At 44.2% G+C, this 25,124-nt stretch overlaps 1 protein-coding gene across 6 annotated transcripts; it reads right to left on the bottom strand.

Moving 5' to 3' along the window:
- Positions 1–28: 28 nt before the first annotated feature.
- On the bottom strand, positions 29–24,619 carry LOC126917410 (syntaxin-1A). Of its 6 annotated transcripts, XR_007710927.1 has the most exons (11): positions 24,356–24,619; positions 20,260–20,346; positions 17,112–17,211; positions 13,451–13,525; positions 12,795–12,977; positions 12,614–12,687; positions 12,405–12,542; positions 9,980–10,090; positions 9,363–9,858; positions 6,692–7,948; positions 29–6,593 (listed from the first exon to the last, which is right to left on the bottom strand). XR_007710927.1 is itself a non-coding variant. In XM_050724241.1 (10 exons), the coding sequence occupies exons 1-9, from the start codon at positions 24,386–24,388 to the stop codon at positions 6,705–6,707; spliced, it is 882 nt and encodes a 293-aa protein (XP_050580198.1). In that variant the 5' UTR covers positions 24,389–24,615; the 3' UTR covers positions 29–6,593; positions 6,692–6,704. The 6 variants fall into 6 exon arrangements, 2 of the variants coding, with proteins under 2 accessions (XP_050580198.1, XP_050580199.1); XR_007710929.1 differs by lacking the exon at positions 9,363–9,858 and having other exon boundaries at positions 24,356–24,618; XR_007710928.1 differs by lacking the exons at positions 9,363–9,858; positions 9,980–10,090 and adding an exon at positions 11,298–11,408 and having other exon boundaries at positions 24,356–24,616.
- Between the last annotated feature and the right edge of the window lie 505 nt (positions 24,620–25,124).

Here is a 25,124-nt window from a genome sequence, read left to right on the forward strand (position 1 = left end):
AGGAGACTAATAAATGGGACGCGCAACATTCACTCCCGTTACATATTCTTGTATATTGTTCATCTTTCGAGAGAGAAGATTTAAATACATTGAACATCGTGTCGGTTTTTAAAATCTCTTTGCGGACCTTTGTTATCTACAGACGTATAGTAACTTCACTGTAGTGCTGACTATAATCGTTATTCCTGCGGATACGTATCTTCGATGATATATAAAATTAGGGTAAGACAAGTAACGCTATCATATTTTGGTAATGTAAAATATACTACTCATCTACTCAATAGTAAGTCGTTAACGTAAAAGAATATAATTGTACAGTAAACGCTTGGCTCTTTTTCTTTTTTTGTTTTTGTTGTCGCTTCGGCAGATCAATAGATCGAAGATAACTCGCAGAACGCGACGGAAAATCGGCGAATCGGGAGTCAGAGAGGACGAAAATGTCCCCAAAAGGTCGAGACGAAACTGTTGTACGGTTATCGTATCACGACGAAAAAAGACGAAGATTCGACGATTCGCCAATTTAACGCTCACGCGGAGCGCGAACTCGTCGTACCCTTTTTTCCCTTCATCTCTTCTTTTTTTATCTTTTTCTTGGAAACTTCGGTAGCCTCTGTGTTGCAAAGCGAGCCAGACCTATAGGATATCTATAGGAGCTACGGTCTATAGCGCAGGAATGCGTATGTATATTCGATACAGGCTCGCAGAGGCGTTCATATTTTTGTGCAGGATCAGGCGATGCTGAAAGGGCACCACCACCCTCACTCGATCGCGCGTCAGATTTTCGACAGCCCCGTTTGTTTAGTCCTAGACGATGCTGCAACGAGCTCTCTTCTCTCCATTGGGTGACAAGCGCGGACCTCGCCTCGCGTTTCTCTCCTTTTTTTCTTTTTCTCTCGTCAAACACAGCTAGTAAACGCGTTACGACGGTGGATTTCTTAAGATTATTGCCAACTTTGTACAGTGTCGATAATAATAATGGTAATAACAATAATATCGCATTAAAGATGGAAACGAAATAACGATCTATTTCGTTCTGTTCTCGTTTAACAGAGAGAGAGAAAGAGAAGTGAATGCATCCGTGCTCGCTCGACGCAAATACGACTCATAGGCGGAAAAAACACCGTTCATTTATTTAATAAGTAATCCTTAATACAGGTCTCTTTTTGTCTTTTTCTTTTTCTATTTTTTTGCCTTTTCATCGTCCTTGTAATTCTCTCGCCTAATAGAAGTGTGTCTACGATAAAAAGTATTTCCATACCATTGTTCAACGTGCTAAATTCTTCAAAGTATCTCTTTCGTGCATCGGTTTCTCTCTCGCATGCACGCATACGCACTCTTTCGTTCAAACTTTTTTTTTTTTTTTTTTTTAACATCGTTCGTTCGTTCGTTCGTTCGTTTGTCAGTACATTCGTCCGATCGCACGTTGCTTCTCTTTCTAAACTTTTCCTCTCATTCTCTCTTTTCACATCCCTTTTTCCCCGACTTTCTTACTTTCTTACTTCTTTGCTTTCGTTCGTTCGTTCGTTCGTTCGCGCGCTCGCTCGTTCGCTCGCTCGTTCGTTCGTTCGTTCGCTCTTTCGCTCTCTCGCTCGCTCGCTCGTTCGTACGTACGTGCTTTCTACTCCTTCCTCTCCCACTCTCTCATTCCCTAATTAGTTTTCTCAATAATGTAAATTTATTATAATAATCTCACTTTGCCGCGTGGCAGTCAAGAGACACGACCACGTAACCTCTCTTATCGTTATGATTTAACACCAACACCCCAATCACGATCGCTCTTTATTTTTGTTCGTTTGTTCTTTTGTCTGAAAACATTCGCAAACTTACGATTTACGCTCGAAAGTGGAATTGACACTCATAAGGTTATTGAAATAGTCTCTCGAAGAGTAATAATTGCACCGATGCGACACGACCAATGTACATTCTCGATACTTTGTCGTGTTCGAGGTCTCTAAAGCGTTCCCTCTGCTTCGTCACAATTCCCATTTACCTGTCGTGTCTACTTCCTGATTGGCTCACGCTTTAGCCCATCTGTCGGTCATTGTCTTTCGTTAGTTCGCGTTGCTAACGTTCATCGGATGCAAACGAGTGTCCCGTCTCGATCGCTTTACGTATTTATTGGAAAACAAAACCAACTACGTATAGTAAAGATAGGAGGAAAGAAATGGGATATAAATGAAAGAAAGACAGGTAGACAGACAGATGGACAGACGGACAGTACCGTTGCGCGAATTAAGATCAAAGATTGATTCGCACTCGTGAAATCTCTCCTCGTGAACGAAAGGAAATCAACGAAGCCACAGGTAATATATATATATATATAACGTGTGAAGGAGAAAATTCCTCTTTCCTAGTTTTTTTTTAGGCCAAAATACGTATTCTATGCGCATACCGACCGTCGAGATTACCGACGATACGTACACTTATTACAAATTATACATATAAATCTATCGTGGCCGGGAAAACTTATTCGATGGTACGAAAGTAAGTGTGATTCTTCAATTCCTATCGCGAGGATCGCTACACACGAGCGCGCACGCGTCTGAGAAAAACGCTAACGGCAAGATACGAGATTTAAAGCTAGTCGAACAAAAGGTGAACGACTTGTCTCCAAATCGTACAGGCTGATATATACAAAAATGATGCGCACAGGGGAGAGTTTGCGACGATCTCTCGTCTCGGTGCGGATACGCGATACGCGATCGATCGCATTAAGGCCGATAACGTGTTCACGATTGTTCCTGTATATCGTAGATCGGCATCGAACCAACACCGAGAGAGGATCGACGATTATCGACCAATCGATCAACCGTGTTCGTCGAAGCGATCATCACGATCACTTGGTGCGCGCGATTCGTTTCGATTTCAAAATGCGAAGCAACCAAGTTCGGAGGAGGGTGTCTATCGAGTTGATAGACCGCCGCCGCTTATCGTTCCTTTTCTTTCTTTTCCACCGACAACACACATACGCGAAAGCGAAAGAAATTTTTCTTCTTGCGATCCTCCTCCATCTGCTTCTCCGCCGCCGACGACGACGACGACGGCGACGACGACGACGTTGACGCGACGTTGACGTTGACGTTGACCGCGAGTGCGATCGCGACCACAACAAAATACCATCCGGTCCGATTCGAACAACCAGGCATATCGATCGACTCGTCACAGAGGGATTTTCCGCGTTTTTTACTTATTCCTTAATCGTATTCAACGATTAAATAATAGATCGTGGCAACGTAGCTACCTAAACTAACAATCAGTATGCTTCTGTACAATGCAAAGTGATTTGAAATATCGTTAATTATCGTTATCATTATCATTATGATCGTGTCGTACGTTCCCCTCCTTTCACCATGTATATTTGCCACGTTTTTATTATTATCGTAGCATCGTATCGCCGTCTTCATCGCATTATCGCATTCTACTTTTAATATCGTTGCTAGAGCAACGTGGCCTGTGTGTAGCGTAACCATTTACCTTTGTTTCATCTCTTTCTTATATCATTCTGAAACATTAACCCATAATCTTTGAAACGCATGTACCTCAACGTTCATATAATATAATCAACAAAACATTAACACGAACGTCGCCCATTTCTTGCCCGAAAAGCAATTATCAGACGACAGTTTACACGAGCAACAGGCGTCGCGAATAATAAATTATCATCGTTAATATATTACTCTTTTCGACTGTGCCGACTACCTATTTATATATACATGTAATATGTTTTTATTTTTTCTGTGTGAACGCGTTAAAGCGTTTCATGTAGGTGTGCGAGTATGCGTGTGTGTATGTATGTATGTATGTTAATGCGCGACTCGTGTCTCGCGTTCATAATCGTGAGCTACGGTATACGCACGCATTTCGTGTCTCTGTGTGTATGTGTGTGTACGTGTGTGTGTATATTCTCTCTGTGTGTATATACGTACGAGTGTTTTGCGTGTATATATACATATATATACACATATAGCAATAAATATGTATACACTTTGTGTAGATACGATACATCGGTATGATCCAGATTTTATCGTCGACGATTGTATTAGCGTTAATTAGTTTCCCGTAACACCTATATCTTATTATTGCTGCAACTTTATAGATCTCCTCTTCTCTCCTCATCGCGTGTTCCTCGTCTCTGCGTCCATTTCCCTGCGTCCTTCAACGGCATCTTGTTCCTTGCGCTGTGTGACCGACCGCCTCAAGAACGACGCACGCTTCTCGCGAGAAGCTGTTTCCGATTTTCAACCGACATTCGCTTCTCGACCAATCATTCGCGAAACAGAAATCCAACAAAATCGGACAAAGTCGAACGAAACGAAATCGAAAGGAACGTTCCGGTCTTTGTCGTCGTAATAGTCCTGGTCGTAGTCGTAGTACCGTCGTTATTGTCGTTGAATCGGCCATTGGCCGATTATTTCGGAGTACTTGACAACGTACTCAGTATCCACGAGCTGAACTGAAAAAACAAAACACCAGGCGGCTCTCGCGCGTGTGCGTGTGTGTATGTGTATGCGTGTATGTGTAATCGAGAGAGAAAAGTCGCGAAACTCGGCAAAGATCGAAAGAATTGCGACCTCTCGCGAAGGGAAGCAAAGCGATTACGTCGATCGGTCGATCGAACCCAATACCCTAATGGCGTTTCGTGCAACACGAAGTCAATGACGTTCCACTATTCGACTCGTCGTTCTCGATTAACCGGTCTCAACTTGCATCGACCAGTCGATGATGACGCCACGTCGAAAGCGAGAAACAAACTACTTAGGTGTATACGTATTTCGTCGAACGAAAGCTATCCTAACGTTACGACGCGCTTGGAAATTCGTCCTTTATGCTCTCGCGTGGTCTAGCTACATGTACGGTTTTGTTTTCTTTCTTTCTTTTTCTTTCCTTTTTTGTAAACAGAGCTCTCTGTTTTTGCCAATGATGCGTTTCGCCAAACTGTTCTTTGTCTCGCCGTTTCTTATCGTTCGGAGAATACGAGGGTTCTCTCGGTTCGTTCACGTACTCGTCGCCGCCATTATTGACGATCGTATTTCAACGCGATATAGCACCTGACTCGGTTCGATCGAAGACGGTTGCGGCGATGTTAGAAGCAGCGAGAGAGGGAAGGCTCGTTAGAAATCTACACGCTTCGAATAGTACATGATATGTGGCGAGTGATCGTGTATGCGTGATGCGCGTCTCCAAAACTATCGCGCGACTATGCTCGAAAGCGTTCGAAACATCCGAGAGGTGCGTAAAGAACTAATTTCCAAGCTCGGTTAAAAATCACAGTCAAAAGAATGCACTTCGGTAGGTAGTCGGTTTAATTGGACACGGCTACCAGAGCCGGCGCACCACGCCGAAAATGGCGTGAAAAACGAGAGGGTTACTCGGTAGCCTCGCGCGACCCCTCGCGTTACAGAAAAACTCCATTGGGTGTTAGGCTTGGCTCGGAACGAGATACATCGATACGACCTATTCTCGCAGGCAGCCACCCGCGAGAGCACCGCTTATTTTCTTTCCGCTCGTACTTACGTAGGCCCGCCCGGTAGCCTCGAGTAAAATCGATCGCGTACGAGCGAAAGTAAACCGTCGTTCGTCGCTCGACTCCGACGTTACATCACGCGTGTCATCCTCGTCTCGTTGATTGTCGGCCGTGCAACGGCCAATAATCGCGATAGGCACCGTGATCGCTCGAGAGAGATCGACGAAGGACTCGCTCCGCCGCTTGCTCGTTGACGTTCCGACACGAATCTCGCCGTTTCGATACGTCGCCGAACAACAAGGTCGCTTCGTCGCTATACGTCGTCCGTGCCTTTTATCGTTTCTCGCGTGTACGCGTTTCTGGCTGTCGGTATTTCCTATTTACTATTTGCTACTCGCTACTTGCTATTTACCGCGATTGAGAAATGACCGATCGCGTACGAAAGGAGAGGTTGGAAAAGGGGGTAAAGACGAGGTTGAGATCTAGCGAAAACCGAGCCTACCGAGACAAATCACTCTGGCGCTGTTATAAGTTTTACGCTTCGTGATAGAAAGTGGAACGAAGCGAGGCTAGCGACGAAACTATCCGCGCATCGAGTCTGTCGATGGAAGCGCGTGAAAACGGAAAGAAACTAAGGAGGACGGCGATTCGGTCAACGATGGCCAAGCTAAGGCGACAAACGACGATCGCGCAAACAAACAACGACGACGGCGATTCTTCGTTCTATCAGCTATCGCTTTCCTCGTTTCCGTTCTCGTTCTTAATTCGTGTCTACGTCCGTTCTTTGCTCCTCTTTCTCTTCTTTCCTCCTTCCTCACGATGAACATGTTGGACGCGTATACGTTAACGCGTAAGCGTAACAGAAGGCAAAATACAGCGACGATCCGTAGGACGAGGAGCGGCACGCGCGGACAAAAGGCCTGTCGACAACATCGCGATCGAGCGCCACTGTTGTTGTTGCTGTTGCTGTTGCTGTTGCCGTTGACAATGGCGAAGTTCCAGTCGACGACGACCGTGCGACTTGGAACGGGCGAGGTGTCCAATGTTGTTTCGGGCCGATTTGTCTGGACTCGGACACGTTGCCGACGTTTCGCGGTGACAAACGCGACGGCAACTTCTTTGGATTTGTCTGCAAAAGAAAAAGACAGAAGAGGATCAATGGAAAACGCGTGTCGTTCTCGCCGATTTCGTTCGTATACGCGGACCAAAAGATTGAATGGACGGTACCTGGGTGCGGCGTTTACAGCCCAAAATATCCACCGATGGTGGTAGTCAGAACGACGGCGAGTATAGCAAGGCAGATCATGATCATGATCTTCTTCTGCGCTCGGCATCAATGCATCGGCAAAAACATAATGATCGATTATCAACACGGTACGCAATTTAGCGGTTCGTTCCTATCGTAACTACTCTGATCTCCTCGGTGGTATATGCTACACGCCACGTTGCATCACGCCTCCCTTCTTTCTTCTCTTTACGCGTACACAACACCCACGCAAACATCGTATTCGATCTTCTTTTTAAATCGCACGTGTTTCGCATGCCTCTCTGCGTGTGTCACTGACCACTTGGTGGCAAACTGTTCGTGTGCTCTTGATCCTCCCAAACGTCGTCGGATCGTCGGATCGTGTCGCATCAAACGAATGCCAGATTCGCGCGTTCGCTTCTCTCTTTTCGTTTCTTTTATTTTGCTCTCTTTTCGCATCGCTGCATAGACACGATACGCGTTCAGACACGAGAAAAACGCAAATTTCTGGTTAACGAGATCGTCCGCCCTAAATATCGTCGTTACATGTACCTCTTTCATACGAATCGCCTACTTATTTACGGATCGTGCGAAATTAACTGAAAATTCGTATCGCGCGATTGCTGGATCGTTGGATCGGTCGGGACCGATCGTCGTCTGGTTTCATCATCGACCTGCGTGTACCTTCGACGAGCCACGGGAACGCGTGCTACGCGACCACTTTTATACGCGACAAGGTACGTAGCTGGAAATACACAAATTTCATAATAATTCTGGACACGGTTACGAGAAAATCGGGGAAGACGTTTAAAACGGCGTCGCACACGAGCGCGCACTTAGCATCGACCGCGCACGCGATTCTCGAGCAAACGAATCGAATACGAGGAGAACTCGTGCGAGTATTTCTAAATCGTCGACAGCGTCCGGCGTGTTCGCTTTCGAAACGTATGACGCGTGTACGCGAAAACGCCGCAGCTGTTGCTAGTTCGCGACCTTTTTCCGCGAGGTGGCTGGGTGTATGCGTGTGCCCTGCCATTCAACGAAAACATTGTCTTTCCTCTCTTTTTTGTCTTTTTTTCTTTTTTTACTTTTCTTTCATGGTCCACTTTCGTGTTCGCTTTCGTACCGCTTCACTGAAATCCTCGTATCGTCGATCTATCTTCTTACAACGCATATACCAGAATGATTATGAGAATGATGATCGCTATTGTCAGGCAAATTACGATGAACATCAATTTCTGCGAACAAAATACAACATTGCTGTCACTCGATGAACGCACAAAGCGCATCCAAGAACAGAGCCGCGAAAGAGAATTCTCGGTGGAGAAGTTGGAGCTCGGGCCAATGCTCGAGATGCCGATACGATCGTCACAGAGGACGTGCGACCAACTCGCTGAACGACGAGGAAGAATCGCGAGAGTTTGATTCGAGGCACTCGAATCGCCGACTCGCTGCCCTCTTTTTCCTCTCGAGCTATCGCAGCGCCTCTACTCTTCTACTTTAGATACTTGCGCGCACCGATTCTACGATGTTACGAGAGATCGCGCGAAAGGGCACAAGGACGAGTCGGCGATCAGAGCGCGAATAGAAAAGATTGGCGCGTTAGTGAGACGAGCGGTTGTGGGTTAATGAGGGTTATTGCGTTACGAACAACAAACATGTTTCGTTTTTAGGTGTTAGAGACCAGAGCAAGGGGAAACAAGAGCTCGGAGGAAAATAGCGAAGCTGGTTCCACTTGCCAAGAACGAGGCGCCTGCGTTCGCGCGTTAGAAAGAATCTGCTTCTACAACGGCGTTTAGAAACGCGGCAAGTCCGAAATCCTCCGGCGAATTCCGAAATCCTTCGACGAACGTGTGTACTCGTTTCTTGTCATCCTCATCGTCATCTATTTCTTTATACGTAATTACGTGCGTCGCTGACCAATCACTCCGTTTACCACGAGTATAATATTCCCTAGCTGCGCTTCTTTGTCTCTTCGCTCGTTTCCTCGCGCGCCTATTATCGTCGCTGTTCGATCGGCGCTCTTCCTCTGTTCTTGGCGTCGCATCGAAGCGTCGGTCAAGCGTCGCACACGCGTTCCGAAATCCCGAGTATCGCATCGTGTCCCATTACCCAATTCCTAGCGCGCGTTTCTCGAATTCTTTAGCTCGGAACGCTTCCTATTATTATGGCGATTAATATCACGACCGATATTAAGACGCAGATTACGATGAAGATCATTTTCTGTGGACAGAAAAAAAAAAGATACGATTCGTGTGAGAAACCGGCGAAACAGCGACGAACGAATCCGTCGAAGCGCGGGCAAAGTGCAGAAATCACCAGAGGAGTAAGGAAACGTTGCGCCGTGTCGATTCCACGGTTCGATGAGAAAGCGGCAGACGCATCGGTTCTTGCACACTTAACAAGGAGTACACGAGAAGGAGAAGAAGACAGGCAAGGCAAGCAAACAGAGATCGAGATCGAGATCGCGACCGATAATACTGGACGAAAGAAGAGATTATTAAGGTTTGAGTAGAGAGGAAGGGAAAACGTAAAGAGAGGAAAAGATAGGTGAAACGCGCGTTTCTGCGCCAACTGTTGCGTCAGCTTTGATTCTAAAAATGGAAGTTTGCGATTGTTCGCAAGCAAGAAGAGAAGCGGCCGATGACGTACCTTTACGTTGCACATGCTGTTGATACGTTTATCTACGTCGGCGTCAGCTCTGCGCTCGAACGTATTGCACGACACACGACATACGACATCGAAAAGTCGAACAGAAGCAAAGCGAAAGAGAGAGAACGTACGTAAATAGAGAAAGAAACTCGTACACGACACACGATCCGTTGCCACCGCTTTCGAAAAGAAATTCGCAAAGCCAGAGCGAGCGATTAACGGCGTACGATGGTCCGTGTCGCGAGGCAAAAACTGAACGAGTGGCTTCGGATGTCGACGAAAGGAGTCGTCGTTGTCGTCATCGTCGGAGAAATACGGATACGACCGAGGAGAAAGAAGAAAAAGAAGAAAGGAGAAACAGAGGTACAGGAAGGCGAGAAAGAAAGAGAGAGAACAAAGAAATCGCGAGATATCGAGAGAAAGATATGCGTCGACTGGTTGCTGTCGTCTCGTGTTTTGGCCACGAAATCCTCGGGGCCTCTTCCCCTCGTTCCTCCTATAACGAAGTAGGAACAACTATCGATGATCGCCGCTGGATAATTATCGCCCCTATCGATCGTTTTTTCTATCGAAAGCGATCCGGCGGCGATCAACCGTTATCGATTCGATTCGTTTACCTTACGAGCTTTGCTTCGATACTCCTCGGCCTTGATCAGCTCCTCCCAGGCTTGGCCAACATGGTCGCCGGTTTGATCCACGAGGTATTCAATGCGGTCCACTAACTCACCCTGACGTGCCGTACCAGGGATAGGACGGATGGGACCGATGGAAACGAACAACGGGACGAGATGGTGCGGACCGGAGCATGGCGATTGGGACCTCGGGAGCGAGATCGAACGGGACGAAAAGGAATCGCAACGGTAACCGGTGGATCGCCTCCAACAAGGATGTACCCAAAGTTAATCGTTATGCTTCGTCGCACGCGTGTTCATGTGCGTTTACACGTATACGTACACGAACGTAATCGGATCCGACGACGAGCGATACGTATACGCATAAGCAGCGTGCACAGATAGAGGTAAACACACCATGAGCGAAGCCACACACCGCGGTACACCATATACCGCACACGTCACAGCGTATCGGCAGCGCCATCACCCCGCGGGTCAGAAACAGTCGCGACGCCAGCCCAAACAATGGTTCACGCGCGACAACGTAAAACGCGTGTACACGTTGCGTTTTCACATATGACCGACAGGTGTACACGCGCGTGTACGCACAAATCCAATCGTGAACAAGAGTTAGACGGTTAGAGAGCACAGATTAGTACGTGAGATTTTAGTAGTACAAATAAGAGCCACATTTAGCACACTCATTTTCAGTAGGACAGAGCGACACAAGTAGAGAGACACAGAGGCACGCACACACACATATATATATATATATACGCGCGCGCACATAGAAAAAGTAGAAAAACAATCAAAGTGGGTAAAGGACGCGTAATACATACATCGTAATACATAAATGCACATCGAACGTAAGAACGCACATAGGTGTAAGTATGCGCCCGAGCGTCGTTTCGATTGTACAAAATGTGTTAACGGAAACGACAGAGAAAGCGTCGTCGTTATTTGATGTCGTGTCATAGTAGTAGCAGTAGTAGCAGTAATAGTAGTAATAATGATAATAGTGGTAATAGTAGTAATAGTAGTGGTAGTAGTAATAGTAAGCATACGCGTAAAGGCGCACCAGATAAACCAAAAAGCGTAAAAGGTTTCACATAGTAGCGTAAAATACAGTACAGGATGAAAGAGAACCGCGAATACATGGATGAACGCGATGAAATAAGAGTGGATAGGCAGAGGAAGGGACAAAGGTTAAGAGAGTCGCCGTGAATGATAGAGACGGGGAGGCAGAGGATCAAAGGAGAAAACAAAAAGTGACCAATTAGACGCGAACGAAAGATCGATGGTTTGAGATCTGGGGAGGACTCACCCGTCGAGCTTTGCTTTGATACTTGAGCGCTTTTTTGGTGTCCTGCGTAGCCGTCTGCACGTAGTCCACCGCGTGTTCCACGTGGTATTCTATGCGATCTATCATCTCGCCCTAAAGTAGGTGCGTGGCGCGAATCCACACAGCGTAACAGGGGAAGAGAGAGAGCGATGTTAGTTGTATAGTCGGTTAAAAGCCGAGTAACGATTAAGATCAAGATTTTTCTCATGCACCGCTACACACGGAACAGGGAAAACGACGAGAAAGAAAAAGAGAGAGAACCATAGCCACGACGATAATAAAAAAAAAAAATGAAGTCACGAAGACGAATCGAGCTAGAGTTGTCCGAATTACATTTCTCTGCTTGATAAAAAAAAAAAAAAAAAAGAAAAGATAAAAGGTTCGACGTTATCGTCGTGTTAATATCGATAATATCGTTATTACTGTTATTTATTTAGTTGTTCGCTGGTATAGCATGCATCTTTAATTTACCAGCAACGGCCATTGACCTATTCTTTCTCGTTAGCCGTCTCGGTCAAGAAAACTCGCGAGAAAGCTCCGTCAACGGCCGCCGCGTTAGCGAACTCGACAAACACCAAAAACGAGATCAAAGAGAATAGCCGATGTGTTTCGCAAAGAAGAAGCTGGCCGCGAAAGAAAAGTTACATGGTTCGCGCTACGCCCCTCTTAAAATTCATCCTTTTCTCCGTCTCCCGAGTACTTCCGTGTGCTTCGTTAAACTTTGCCACCCGTATCTCATACTTACCTCTAACGCAAACGAATGCAATTTTAAATAACAAAACGACGATAAATATAAAAATCTCGGTATCGCGTGAGCGTATCGAAGGAACGTTAACGAACGATCGATATAAACAAACGTAGCGGTGACGTGCAGAAGTAGCAGCCGACAAAAGTACTATGCAAATACCGAGACTCTCTGTTTCTACGCTCATAGACTATCGTACGAAAAGATAAAAGGAAATATTTTTTAAAACAAAAAATGGATGCAACGTGATAACGAATAACCGAAAAGACAAACTGTGGAAAGCAAAGTCGGAGGGTGAACTGGGGGACGATTAAACAACTACGACGTTACGTCGCGGACCTTACCTGACTTTCTACCAACATCGCCATGTCCATGAACATATCGTGAAGTTCCCTGATCGAATTTTCTAGTTTAATGATGTCGGCATGACGCGCCTCGATATCGGCGAGCGTCTGTTTCGCTTGTTGCGTTTCCATGATAATCTGCGAGAAACGCGTCTCGATACAGCACCATGTTTTCGATCCATGTAGAAACGAAGAAACGAAACGCTTACCCCCTGCGTGAACACCGCCGGATTTCCTTGTTCCAGCATTTCCTCCAGTTCCTCGTTGGTGGTCGTCCTACCGGCTAAAAGTAGAAACCGATGGTCATTTAAACTCTGACATAAGGCGTAACACGCGGTCAACTACGTGCTCTTATACGATATACGGATACGAGCAATGATCCCCGCTTACTGATTTCCAGCTGTCGTTGTATCCTTCCCTTACACCGTTCTCTGTAATCGGTTTGCGTTCGATTGTACTCCGTCATCACTTCGACGAACTTCCTCGAAAGCGTCGAATGCTGTGTCTTGCGTATCCTCAAATCCGCCGAAGATTTGTTCGTGTGCTCTTCTTGCTCGATATTTTGTTCTATCACTGTCCACATGGGAAACGTAATATCAAAACAGAGTCGACCAGCGGACACAGTCCAAACCATATATACAACATGCTTGTCTTCTCAAAACGCGACTCTACTTTTTATTTATAGCGAGCAGAGGTGCCCGTGGCTTTCACCAATACCTCCGCGTGCAATCTACGCGTGAAGATTTACACGCGTGTTCATTCAAGCCGAAGAACGATGTTGGCGCGTCCAGAGACAAAAGCCACTCCACGCATCTCTATTTAACACTATAAATACACCCCCAAATCAGGGCAAGACATAGTCAAGAATCAAACGTTCGATCGGCTATTCGCAACGCACGGTCGATTTAACTACGGCCATCGTACGTATATAGTTATAGACATACTTTTAAAGTAAATCTCGCAATTGGATGAATTAACGTTATTCGATATTTGTATAAAGGCTTGCGTTTACTTCGTCACGCATCTATCTAGGATCTGTCTCTTACCCTTCAACTTAGCTCTGACTTTATTGGCCGTTTTCTTGATATCGGACATCAGGTCTTCCAATTCCATTTTAACCTCTGCAATGAAAAAACAAAGACTTGATTCATTCTGTTATCTACGTATCTTACCATCATTTAACCACATTTCTCGATACGTCCCCTTCCAAGAATTCAACTCGTCAACGGCCCATAATTCTTCTTTCGACGCGTAAAAGTATCACTTCGAGATATCTCGAAAGTATCGAGAAACCAGATAGTCTACGTTTTTTTCAAGCTCTCCCGTGGCAAATGCCTGAGTTTCGGTTACATTTACGTTCGAAGCTAATTGTTTGAACGAGAGAACGCGACAGATGGCGACTCCTTAGGACCCGAAACGGGGGAAAGCAAAAATGCAACGACACGATTCCACTCGATCGGTATTTCCTGCTGTCATCGGCAAAGTCTTTTCCACCTGACCCGGTTGTCACCGGATACTGCCTGTAACCCCTTTCTCATCCCTGTTCGTCATTCATCGACAGGGTCGCCCGATCAATTCCACCAACCGCACGGAACCGTATCGCCAATTATCGCGCGTTTATTAAAACGTACCATATCCGTCGTACGCTACCCATGTCGTGTCGCGTACATACTATACATACGTACACATACACCTACGTGGTCTACGTATCTATCTATATGTCGCGGATGAAAGGACATCGGGGCCTTTCTTTTGGAATTTTTGGGAAGATCCCCGATACTTTAACCTAGACTTTTTCTTATAGTTTTTCTTAAATAACGAAACTTAGAAGTAGTTGTTTATGATTTAATCCGATTATGTTTGGCCGAGATTTATGACAGTAAGCTTGGGCTCGAAGTGACACAAATGGTCGCTAAACGTAGCCACGGTCACGGGATGGACGTTTTTACCTAACAGAGGTATGGACTAGTTGTATAGTGGTTTTGCCTCGGAGTATCAATATCGCAGAACGCACAAATATCGTACTAATAATCAAATTGCGGACGGAAACAATGTCGCCGCTACGTGGAACCGTCTAACAAAGGCGATTGGAATTTTATCGGTACCCCCCTCGACCAATATAATATAAACGAACGCGATCGTAAGGAGAGGAGAGTTTCATCACTCGCAGTCGCATGCGATCTCATCAGCGAGTTACACGCCGTATTTACGATGAGTTAATACCGAGCGTCCTAGCGAACATTCTTCGACTAGAGGGGTACAGAGAGGTACAGGGAAAAGCATATAAGTGCAGTTCCACTTGGACTGAGTTAGTTAGTTGAATTCTACTTGTACCGTGGACAAGTAAGTCGAGTTCGTAGTTGAGTTAGACTTTGGAAGCAAGCGCATTTGCTATCACGTTGACCGTGGATTCGTTATCGAACCTAAGATCATTGTCACTAGCATCTCGAGTATCTAATCATCGTGGTTACCTGTCAAATTCTCTAATAATCATATTTGTACCATTGTAAATATCATCTCTGTTGTATAACAGCAATGGCTAATCCAAATGAAGATTCGTTACACGCCCCTAACCCCAATGAGAACTCGACATATACATAAGTAGCTACTGAAGCGAGGCTCGAGCCTAGAGACGTGGTCGAACGACGTACAGAGAAGAAAGGAAAACATTTCGACCGATCGAGATTTCCAAGATCGCATCTCCGATCGAATTTGAATTCGACATTGAATTGGATTCCTCTAGTATAGTTGCCGGCTGTGCACGCGTTCTCATAGGTGACGCGACGAGCGCGCGCATTCTCCTGCGTCGAGGGTGCTCGATGGAATTGGGTTAATACGGGGTGGAAACGTGCCAGACCTACTTCCAAAGCCTCTCGAGAACTCGGCACGCCCGGGAGACACGGGACGCTCGAATTCGATCGAATGGCGCGCGCGTTTCCTGTTCCAGAAAAATTTCCTCTTTTCCTCTTCCCTTTCTTGCCTCCTTTCTTTTCTCTCGAAGAACCAAACGACGAACGCGACGCGATATCGATCTCTCGGACGCTTCCGATTTCGAGCGAAACTCGTGCGTGACCCGGCATTCTCGTCGGCGATTTATCAAACACGTTTCCATATGGAACGCACGCTTCCGCTACGAATTGTACATATCGAGCGTAACGAGCGGCACAGCGAATGATAAAATCGAACTACCGCTTTGTCAACCAGCATTCAGCGACCTATTTATTCCAACGAATTCGTTCTATCGGGATACGCGACAGACGATCTTCGATACGACAACCTTTCGATAACAAACGGTTCTCGCGATCGTGGCACGCCGCTCGTGTAACCGACAGCTAGAAAATCGACTCGATGCTATCTAAACCCAATCTAAATCGTGTTTTGATCGTATTCGCGTTCCTTCGGCAAGCGAAGCCATCTGACCGTTTTAGAACGGTGCAGACGCTGTTTCACATCTCCACGACCGTGATCAAGCATCGTACGAGCACGTGGGAAGAAATAGATCGATAGCGATAGCGACGATGAGAAAACCATGGTCGGTTTCGTTTTTCGTTTTGAAAGGAGATACGCGTTTGAACGAGGAGCAAGAGAGCTCGATCGATCTTTTCGCTAGAACGCTTCCAAGTCGGCCGATGTCAGACGTAAAAGTAAGTACGTGTGTGCGGTGTGCACTCGTGGTGCATCGATCGGGTCGTCCTCTCCAGTTTCTAGCGACGAACAACGTCACTCGACTTGGTCGTTCACGGTGTTCATCTCCGTTCTTCGTGAATCATCGCGCGCGCACATTCGCGTCTCTATCCTCCGGTTCTCCTTCTGGCCTCGTTCTTCCGGCTATTTCCCCGATGCTTCGACTCCTAACCTACAGTTATAAAATAGCTCGCGTACACTGGACAAATCGTTCCAACGATCGATAGGGAACTTTTCGCATATATCAAGAGGTCTACCGAAATCGAAAGATCAGTTTTCCGCTGCTCGGTGTATCGATGTAGGAGCTCGCTTTATATTCGAAAATTGTAATAATACAAGGAAACACGAATCGCATTCTCATTCTGTCGATTATATCCATCCTCGGACGTAGGAGAACATAATCCTGCTATTTATATCGCTTCCTATATACAATACATATGTAGATCCGAAGAGAGATCAGCCGCATTCAGCAAGCATTCCAGCCGGAACAATCGGATCGAATTGATCGGTTTGCCGAATAACCGGAACGCCGGTAATCGAGCATCGTTAAAGATTAGAAAAACAAGAAAAAGTATTACAAGCAATCATGAGTGCCGAGTGGACAGTTAGGATAGCAACGAGAGTAAGACCAATCGTATTGGACGCTTCTAACGATCTCTGTCGTTCTACCGTTCCGTTCTTTTTCCTTTTCTGCTTCGCTGGTTTTCTTTATTACCCGTCCAATTCTGTTCCTTTGCTCGTCTAACCACCATTTCCGAAACGCTGGACGAACGACGTACGATCCTTCGCGTTCGACTCGTACACGTTTTTCCATACTCGTTGCAACGCAGCTATCTTCTGCGAATAGTTTATCAGCCGGAATCAAATAGATTCGATCCTACGGAAAAGTGGCCGTCTGCGTTCTACAAACAGCGATTAAACGTATCCAACGATGGAACAATTTTGATTTGGATCTCTCGCGCGATGGTTTGCGCGATCGATGCACGAGACGGATAAGAATAAGGAGAGACCGTTGGAACTCACTTTCGTCGGTTTGTGGTGCCGATAAGATGGCACTATGTTTTTTCTTCACATCCTCTACGTTCGTCTGGATCCTGTCTATCATTTCGCGGATCTCCTCCACCTATGGAAAAATTAGAAGACGTTAAACCACGTAGCGGTGTGGATAAAAATCGAAGAAGATAGAGAAACGAAGGAAGGAAAACAAATAGAAAAAGAGAGAAATGGGGAAGAACACATTGAAAAATATGAACTATCGATCGTGAGTTATACGACGAGAAAGAAGAACGGAAAATAATCCAGCAAGGAAGGAAAAGTATGCAATGGATGGTGAACTCGTTTGAATAATACGTAGTTTTCGCAGGCATCGTATTACGAAGGCAAATCCACAGAACTTAAAGAGTAAATCGGTTAGTAGCTACTTCTTCGTAACATACGTGAATAGTAAAACGTTTAACATCGGTCGATAAGATTGTTGAAAATTGTAGGGACGCGCTCGTCCAGTAGGAGAAAAGGCAGATTTAACTGATTTTATTTTCGAAACGATAAAAGGCGACAAGTGGTTGATATGTCGTTTCTACGGTAACGATTCGCACCGATGTTTCACCTTTATTAAAATTGTCTCTTCCCACGCGCCGTAGAATAAAAAAGATCGGATACCGAAACAAGCGGTCAGAGTTAATACGAGCCCACGCAAATAGCAACGAACGCAAATGTCAAGGATCCTATTTGCGCTGATTTCCTACATCGAATTGCCGGTAATGCGTAGGTGCGTGGTATCGAGTCGCGTTGAATTTTGATCTTTCGTATTTTTCCATTTTACGTTTCCCAAACAACGTTTGTTCCGGTGTGATGATTCGCATCGAGTATCGACGTACGCCACCCTTTATTATTATTACGATACCTACGTGAACTCCAGTAAGAAACGTTACGCTATAAAAGATCTGTAGCGACTAGTTACACGAACAAAAGAGGAAATTGTCATGCAAACGACTAGCAAGCACGGTTTATCAACGAACCTATTTTTAAAGCTATCTTTGAGAAAGCCGTTAGCTTCCAATAAACAACTTTCCTTGCTTGCGTGATTTCGCTGAAATATTTTACGGCGCCCTTAATAGCAAATCGTTGGTGTCATAAACATCGAGTCCGAAACTATTTAACACTTTACTGACAGCTAGCGATTCAACAGCATACGCACGTCCGATCGGTATCTCAGGCGCAGATTCTCCCTGGCGCCGCCACTGTTTCGGTTTACTGATTCTCCGATATCGCTCTTTTTGTTCATCGCGAACGGTACGTTTTTCAAATTGGTATAAAACTGTGACAGCTTACAAAGCAACGAAAATGAAGCCACCGAGCAGGGTATCTTAGTACTGGGTAACAAATTACTGCTCAAATAACGAGAAAAAGATTGTCGGTGACAAGAAACCGATTAATAGGTTATCGGTCGGTAAATAAAGAAATGATTAATCGGCTATCGGTCGGTAAAGTGTTAATTTTGCAAAAAGAATTCGCCACGCGAGGCCGGTCCACACGGTCGATCAAGTCGCGACCCTCGGACTCTAAGGAAATCTCCTTACGTATACCAACTTGCCATAACAACACTAACCCTCGCCACAGCGCATACAAAATGTACGAAATTCTCCGCGAACAGGAAACGCAGAGGTGCAACCTCCGACGAGTACGAAACGTACACGCGTCAACGTAAAAATGAACCACTGCAAAACAAAACTCTGTGATTGAATCGAACACGCATCCAACCATCCCTTCGGATCCATATATGTATATTCCATGTTTTAACAATAGTCTCGTCGATTTAATATAGCGAATAATTATATTCTTTGATCATCGTTTTCATTCATTTTCACGTTCGTATTTTTTGCTACTTGCCATGAGATATGCTGTAAATGAGTCTATTGGGTTGGCAACTAAGTGATTGCGGATGTTGTCATTAGGTGATAATGATAAAGCCCGCAATCACTTAGTTCCAATCCAATACAAAACATATTAGCATTTTGCTATCCTATCCAATTCATCTTCAATTTTTTCGATAGAATTTAAGTTAAAAAAAGGATAATAATTGTTAGATATAATTGACTGTATTACGTTCATTCTTTCGCATAATTGAAACAAATTTCTAAATTTGTATCCTTGCGTGATTATAAAATTCTGATCGATTAATCGTTTTCTTGATACTTTAGATTAGTTGTCGCGTTTCCTATGAAACCAGTGGGTGTCTTAACATTTATGAACGGGGATGTACGAGTAGCGCGACCCAATGAGAAAATCGCACAGCGAACAACGTACAGACAGAATAGATGCGAATGTGGGGGTTGAAATATTTGATACATTTTGTACGCGATATGTGACGCGATATGGCCATTCGGCTCGGAGTCGTCGTCTCGACCTAATTCTCCAATATCGAGACGAAACCATCCGAACAGAAATTTTCTTGCGTTTCGATATCGACGTGAGCTCGTTTGTCGACGACTGGTCGCGTCTCCTTTGTAACTGCGTTCCCTCGTTCATCGACGAATCAATGGAACAGCGTCAAATAGAAATGCCGATCGTTCGTCGCCTTCCTGCGCTTACGATACGTAAACCACTTTTCATACGCGTACCGCAGTTGATAAATTTCGTTCCATCGCTTATCGCGATTCCGTCGAAATAAACACGCGAACGCGATCTCTCGCATTCTGATCTCCGAGTCCGACGACGAATTCGTCAATTGTTCTAACTGGTAAAGTTACGCACAGATCGTTCGCGTATCAACGCGACCGTTGTTCGCGACTTTGAAAGGAATAATTCCAGCCAATCGCTCGACGGATGAAATCCGATCGGCTAGACAACAGGAATCGATAGATTCGATCATGGCCGATCTTAACGTTTACGTGAACTCTCGATCTGCCGCTTAATCGTCCTCGATCGCGTACGTATAATACGCTGCTACGTATTGTCTCGCGGTTGGTCAAATAATTCGAAAAAGAGACAGAAGAGGGAGATAGGGGGCGGGGCGAATAGACGAGATCGGTCGGAGAATAGATCGAGGAAACGAAAAAGAAAGAAAAAGGGGAAGAAAGCGTGTTTCTTGGCGATGAGATACCATGCTGGGAAATAGAGTTTCTTTCGAAACGAGACTTGACGTCCGCAGTTGTACAGATTGTATACTTACCTCCGCGAAAAATTCGGTCATAAAATCATCTGGCCCGCCAACGTTGACGGAAACATCGTCCGCCACGTCATCGTCGTCCGACTGGGCCTGAAACAAATCAACAAAGTATTCGTTAATAGTCGATTTGATTTTTGCACTGGCCTGCATCGAATGAGCGATCAACGTCCATCATCCAGTCAGCATCTTTCGGATTACGTTGTTATCAATTCGTGTACATACTAGCCATCGATCGGTTCATACGTATTTCAGCCGCTTATTCGCCAAATCGGTTGACATTTCACTGACCGCTAGCGGTTCAACAGCATACGCACGTCCTACGTCCTATGTTACGGTTTAGACTCTCCGATACCATTCTTTCCGTTTATCGCGAACGGTAAGTTTTTCAAATTGGTATAAAACTGTGACAGCTTACAAAGCGACGCAACTGAGCAAGGTACCTTGGTACTAAATAACAAATTACCGCTCAAATAATGAGAAAAAGATTGTCGGTGACAAGAAGCCGATTAATAGGCTAACGGTCGGTAAGCGTCGCCGACAAAAAACCTATTAATCGGCTATCGGTCGGTAAAGTGTTAACTGCTGGAAATAAAAAGTAGACCAAGTCGATGAAATTATAAAAGACTAGCTGGAATTTAATTTAGCGATTCTAGATTCGCCGTCGTTTGTAGTAGAGATCAATATGGTAAATGGTATTCGAGAGACATTTGTAGGAAGTGTTTTCCAACCGTCGGTCGAGCAAGGCGCAATCGTGAAGTGAAAACCAAGCTGCGCTAATCCGACTTGAGTCGCATCTACGCTCGTCGTTCGCTTCCTTAACCGTTTGAATGGCAGAGGTGTTTGAAAAAACAGGTTAATAGAGAAAATTTAATCAACTGAAAAGAGAAACAAGCGGCGCAATAGCTCTCGTCATATTTGTTATTTTATGAAATACACCTATATTATTATATATGCGTATTATTAGTTTATAAATATTTCAAGTTTTGTTCAATATAAATTATTGAGAATATAACGATAAAGTACAAAATGCCATCAGTCATTCGTAGCGTTCAAATGTACTGGGACTTTTCGACACAAAATCTAAACAGCGCGATCGCGCTGCTTGCGACTCGAACGGTTAAGCAGCGGCGTATAATAAGATATAGTCCGTGTCCATCTAGAGGAAATGTACCTTCCAACGGTGAAGGAATTATATAAATCGATTGAATAGTTTCTGAGATTACCTCGGGCATACACATATACCTACGTAGAGGCTTTCTCTATTTACAATATTACTATAGATATGTATCAGTCGACTGCTTTGGCACAAAGACCGGCAAAATTTCCAAAAATGGAATTAAACATTTTGACCTGTGAACGGCTCATTTTCGAAAGATCGATTCGCGAATTAAGGAGAACGCGATATCAACCGACGACGAGTTGCCGAGGAACAGTTCGTGATGTGTAGATTCGCGTCGACGAATTAGCATCGAAGATACGATCATGAGAAAGGACGTGAAAGACCAGTCACATCGATACTGCTGTATTTTACTCGCGACCGATACGATATTCATTATTCCGTTCCAATTAACAAATTGTTATATGTGTTGCATTTCGTATCGAATAATACGATACCTTTACTCCGCTAACAAACTGAACGTCCGATAATTATATCGTCAGTTCAATACGATCGATACTCGTAAAGCTTCGTTGTATTTTCAAACACGTGCCAAACAATATCTAAATACGAATCAAACGGACAATCTCGTCCGTACTGGTTCTCGTTACACACCCTATATCTCATCCTCGTTCAAACCATCGAACTGGTCTAACGCTACTTTAGCTGTTTGCGATCGGCATATTTTCTACTGCCACTACCGAACGATAAACATTTACAGTTTGAAAATAAATTTTGAATGCCGCCATTATGACGACATCCGACTTTGATGACAAATTTTAAATGCCGCCACAGTGGCGACATCCGACTATAAAGGGTTAATCGTCTCCACGCGAATATATTTTTATATTCCAGCTATTGTACGTTTTCATCGATCTCTCCTCCTTAACTCTTTGTTCGTACCTCCTTCGTTTATCTACAGCTAACTAATAAATGCAGACCTAGCAAAATTTGTCGCGAGACATAATTCACTGAGTTTCAAATTGTTTAAATGCGACTAATAAAATATAAAATTATCGATATTGTGATATTCTAAAAAATGTGTTAAATATGTAATGAATGTAAATCTAATTGTTTAAACTACGGTATCAGATAGAGATATTAAAATAGAATTTACAAACAAATTTTAAATCTTGTAAAAGAAGATTCCATAATGTATTTATGTATAATATTTACAAATATTACTAATATGTTCCTATTATAATTCTCACATTTCGCCCTCCGCCCAAGAAAGATTTCTATATCCGTCACTGTTTCGAAGTTTTACTCGAGATTATATCAAGATGTCGAGATTATCGCACGATACATTATATAAAACACGAAAACGAAAAAGTAGGCCGTTCTTTCTCCATTCTTTCTTTTCGAAACTCTAATAACTGATTTTTGGATAATACCTAACTATGCCGAACAAGTTCTACTGCCATTGCTTTTATCATACGGCATAACCTATGCAGACGCAACAAGCGCATGTTCGTGTCATCCCTTTTTAACAAACATAACGATATACGTACATCTTATTTACTTCTTATTTTTTTATGCGGCTTTTCACTTTGACTACTATTTTCAATAACTTTGTATCAAAAGATAAAGAGAACTCGATTAGAAGTCGAGCGTACGATTCACCGATTTCCAAGCGTTTCGATCGTGAACGCATTCTCGTACGAAAATCCAGGCCGTTGAAGAAGAAAGAATTAGAACACAACGCAATGCCTAACGCAGCTAGGCACGCTAAACAAACTACACATATACGTATATCTACGTAACGCAACAAACGATCGAGAAATAATTTTGAACACGAATGATTTGTTCCTTGCACGGTATTGGACAATACGCGCGACAACCGCGTATAATTAACATCTCAAAAAAAAAAAGATAGATAACAAAGCAAGTTGATTCTTACGATTGGTCGGAATATATGTAAGGGAGGGGGGAGAGTGTGGGGATGAGGGTGATTGTTCGTAGAGCAATTGTTTATCGTCATTAGAAACTACTGATTTCTTTCTTTCTAAAGTCAAACGAAAGAAGAAAAATAGGAAAACGATCGTCGAATGTAACCGATGGGCTCAGGTACGCCCAAATACATATGTAGCAGGTTCTCGTGAGTATTAGTCGGCGCCTCTGAGTCATCGACACCGACACCTTTATTCCTACGTACGATCGGTCACCTCCCAATGAAACTATAAAAATACTCGTCAATACCCGGAACATTGTATATTATATCACAATGTTCGAACGTCATCCGGAAGAATGAATCTTCCATTTGAAAGTGACTGCCTGAATGTACTTGTACCGGCATCGAGAACTCTGTCATCGTTATGAAATAAACGATGACGAAAAACGTATATTGGCAAACACCTGTCAGTCACAGGAGGCATTGGTCTCTCTCTTTCTCTCCCTCTTTTCTGAACTCTCACGCTCGCTTGCTCGCTCGCTCGCTCTCGCTCTCTGTTCAACTACCGAATGGTTGACAGTCAAGTAGACATCTCGGAAACGCCTTCTTTCCATTTTACCAGTAAACGAGCATCGAATCGTTTGACGATTGGTGTTTTTAAAGGAAATATTTGAAGTCGTCGAATGAAACGACTATGTACTATATTACACGTATAAATACATATATATATTATATATATGTATATTATATATATATTATAAGTGCATATATATCGCGAGAGAATATCGTTTCTTCGAACGTCATAAAATACGAACGATGCAGAGAGTCAGAGTAACAGAATTACAAACAGACACTAACAAAACTGAGATTTGCAGGAGTAAGAGAGAGAGAGAGAGAGAGAGAGAACGCGCATGAATTAGAGAAAACTAGAGAGAAAACCACAGAAAAAAGGAAGGTAGAAGGAAGGAAAAAGTAGACGGGCAAGTTGTCGTAGACCGTTCGGCGATTCGACTCGATTTCGAAAAAAATATAGCTAGTTTTTGAAAACTCACCGCAACGAGGGCTGCTAATCTATCCTTGGTCATGGCGAGGGTGGCAAAGTGTTGCGAGTCAGCGGGTGTACGGAACGATGAGACTAGCGACTAATCCCATTCACGATTTTATCCATGTACTATGAGCACGACCACTAAAAACTAAAGGAAACGGACGCACTAGCGGCGAGAGACACGATCGTAAAATCGATACACTCGCGAACTCGGCTGCTTCTGCAGTGCCGTCCGTTTTGTTGCGCATGCGCCGCTGACGTCAACTATACTCAGGACCGAATCTAGACCTCGACGTAGCCCCACCTTCGTCATTTTCCCCCTCTACTTCCTTTACCATTTATTTACCCTAAGAATTTTCCTTTCCATACAGATCTATATTTCCATCAAATATACAGCCTCCAACGTAAAATTCGGAACTTATTTGATTTCTTCTTTCTGCAATTTATCGATATATGTTTGAATCTGTCGCCTTCATACGAGAATATTCTTCGAAGTTTGCAATACTCTGATTCGTTAAATGAAACAAAAAAAGCGAGTGAATCTCCGTTATCAAAGCAATCATAAAAATATCAGACACTTTGATACGACAAACGCGAATCATACGATCTACGTTTTGATGTATTATATATTTCTATCGAAACGAAAGAAAGAAAACGAAAACGAAAGAAAACCATTGGGAAAAAGATGGAAGGTTAAAGTGGACTTGTGCACTCAAATTTAACCGCCTAACGTGCGCCAATGCATCCTTCCACGTATACGCATACGTATATGTATT

This window comes from Bombus affinis, chromosome 6 (genome assembly GCF_024516045.1).
Source record: "Bombus affinis isolate iyBomAffi1 chromosome 6, iyBomAffi1.2, whole genome shotgun sequence".
NCBI lineage: Eukaryota > Metazoa > Arthropoda > Insecta > Hymenoptera > Apidae > Bombus > Bombus affinis.

Bases quoted from the DNA above. Each gene is read 5' to 3' on its own strand.
- LOC126917410 (XM_050724241.1), bottom strand. From the start codon at position 24,388: ATGACCAAGGATAGATTAGCAGCCCTCGTTGCG. The intron at 12,978-13,450 runs GTAAGAGACAGA...CCATGTGGACAG, and splicing joins AGTCAGAGCTAAGTTGAAGG to TGATAGAACAAAATATCGAG. The intron at 12,543-12,613 runs GTAAGCGTTTCG...CGTTTCTCGCAG, and splicing joins CGGCGGTGTTCACGCAGGGG to ATTATCATGGAAACGCAACA.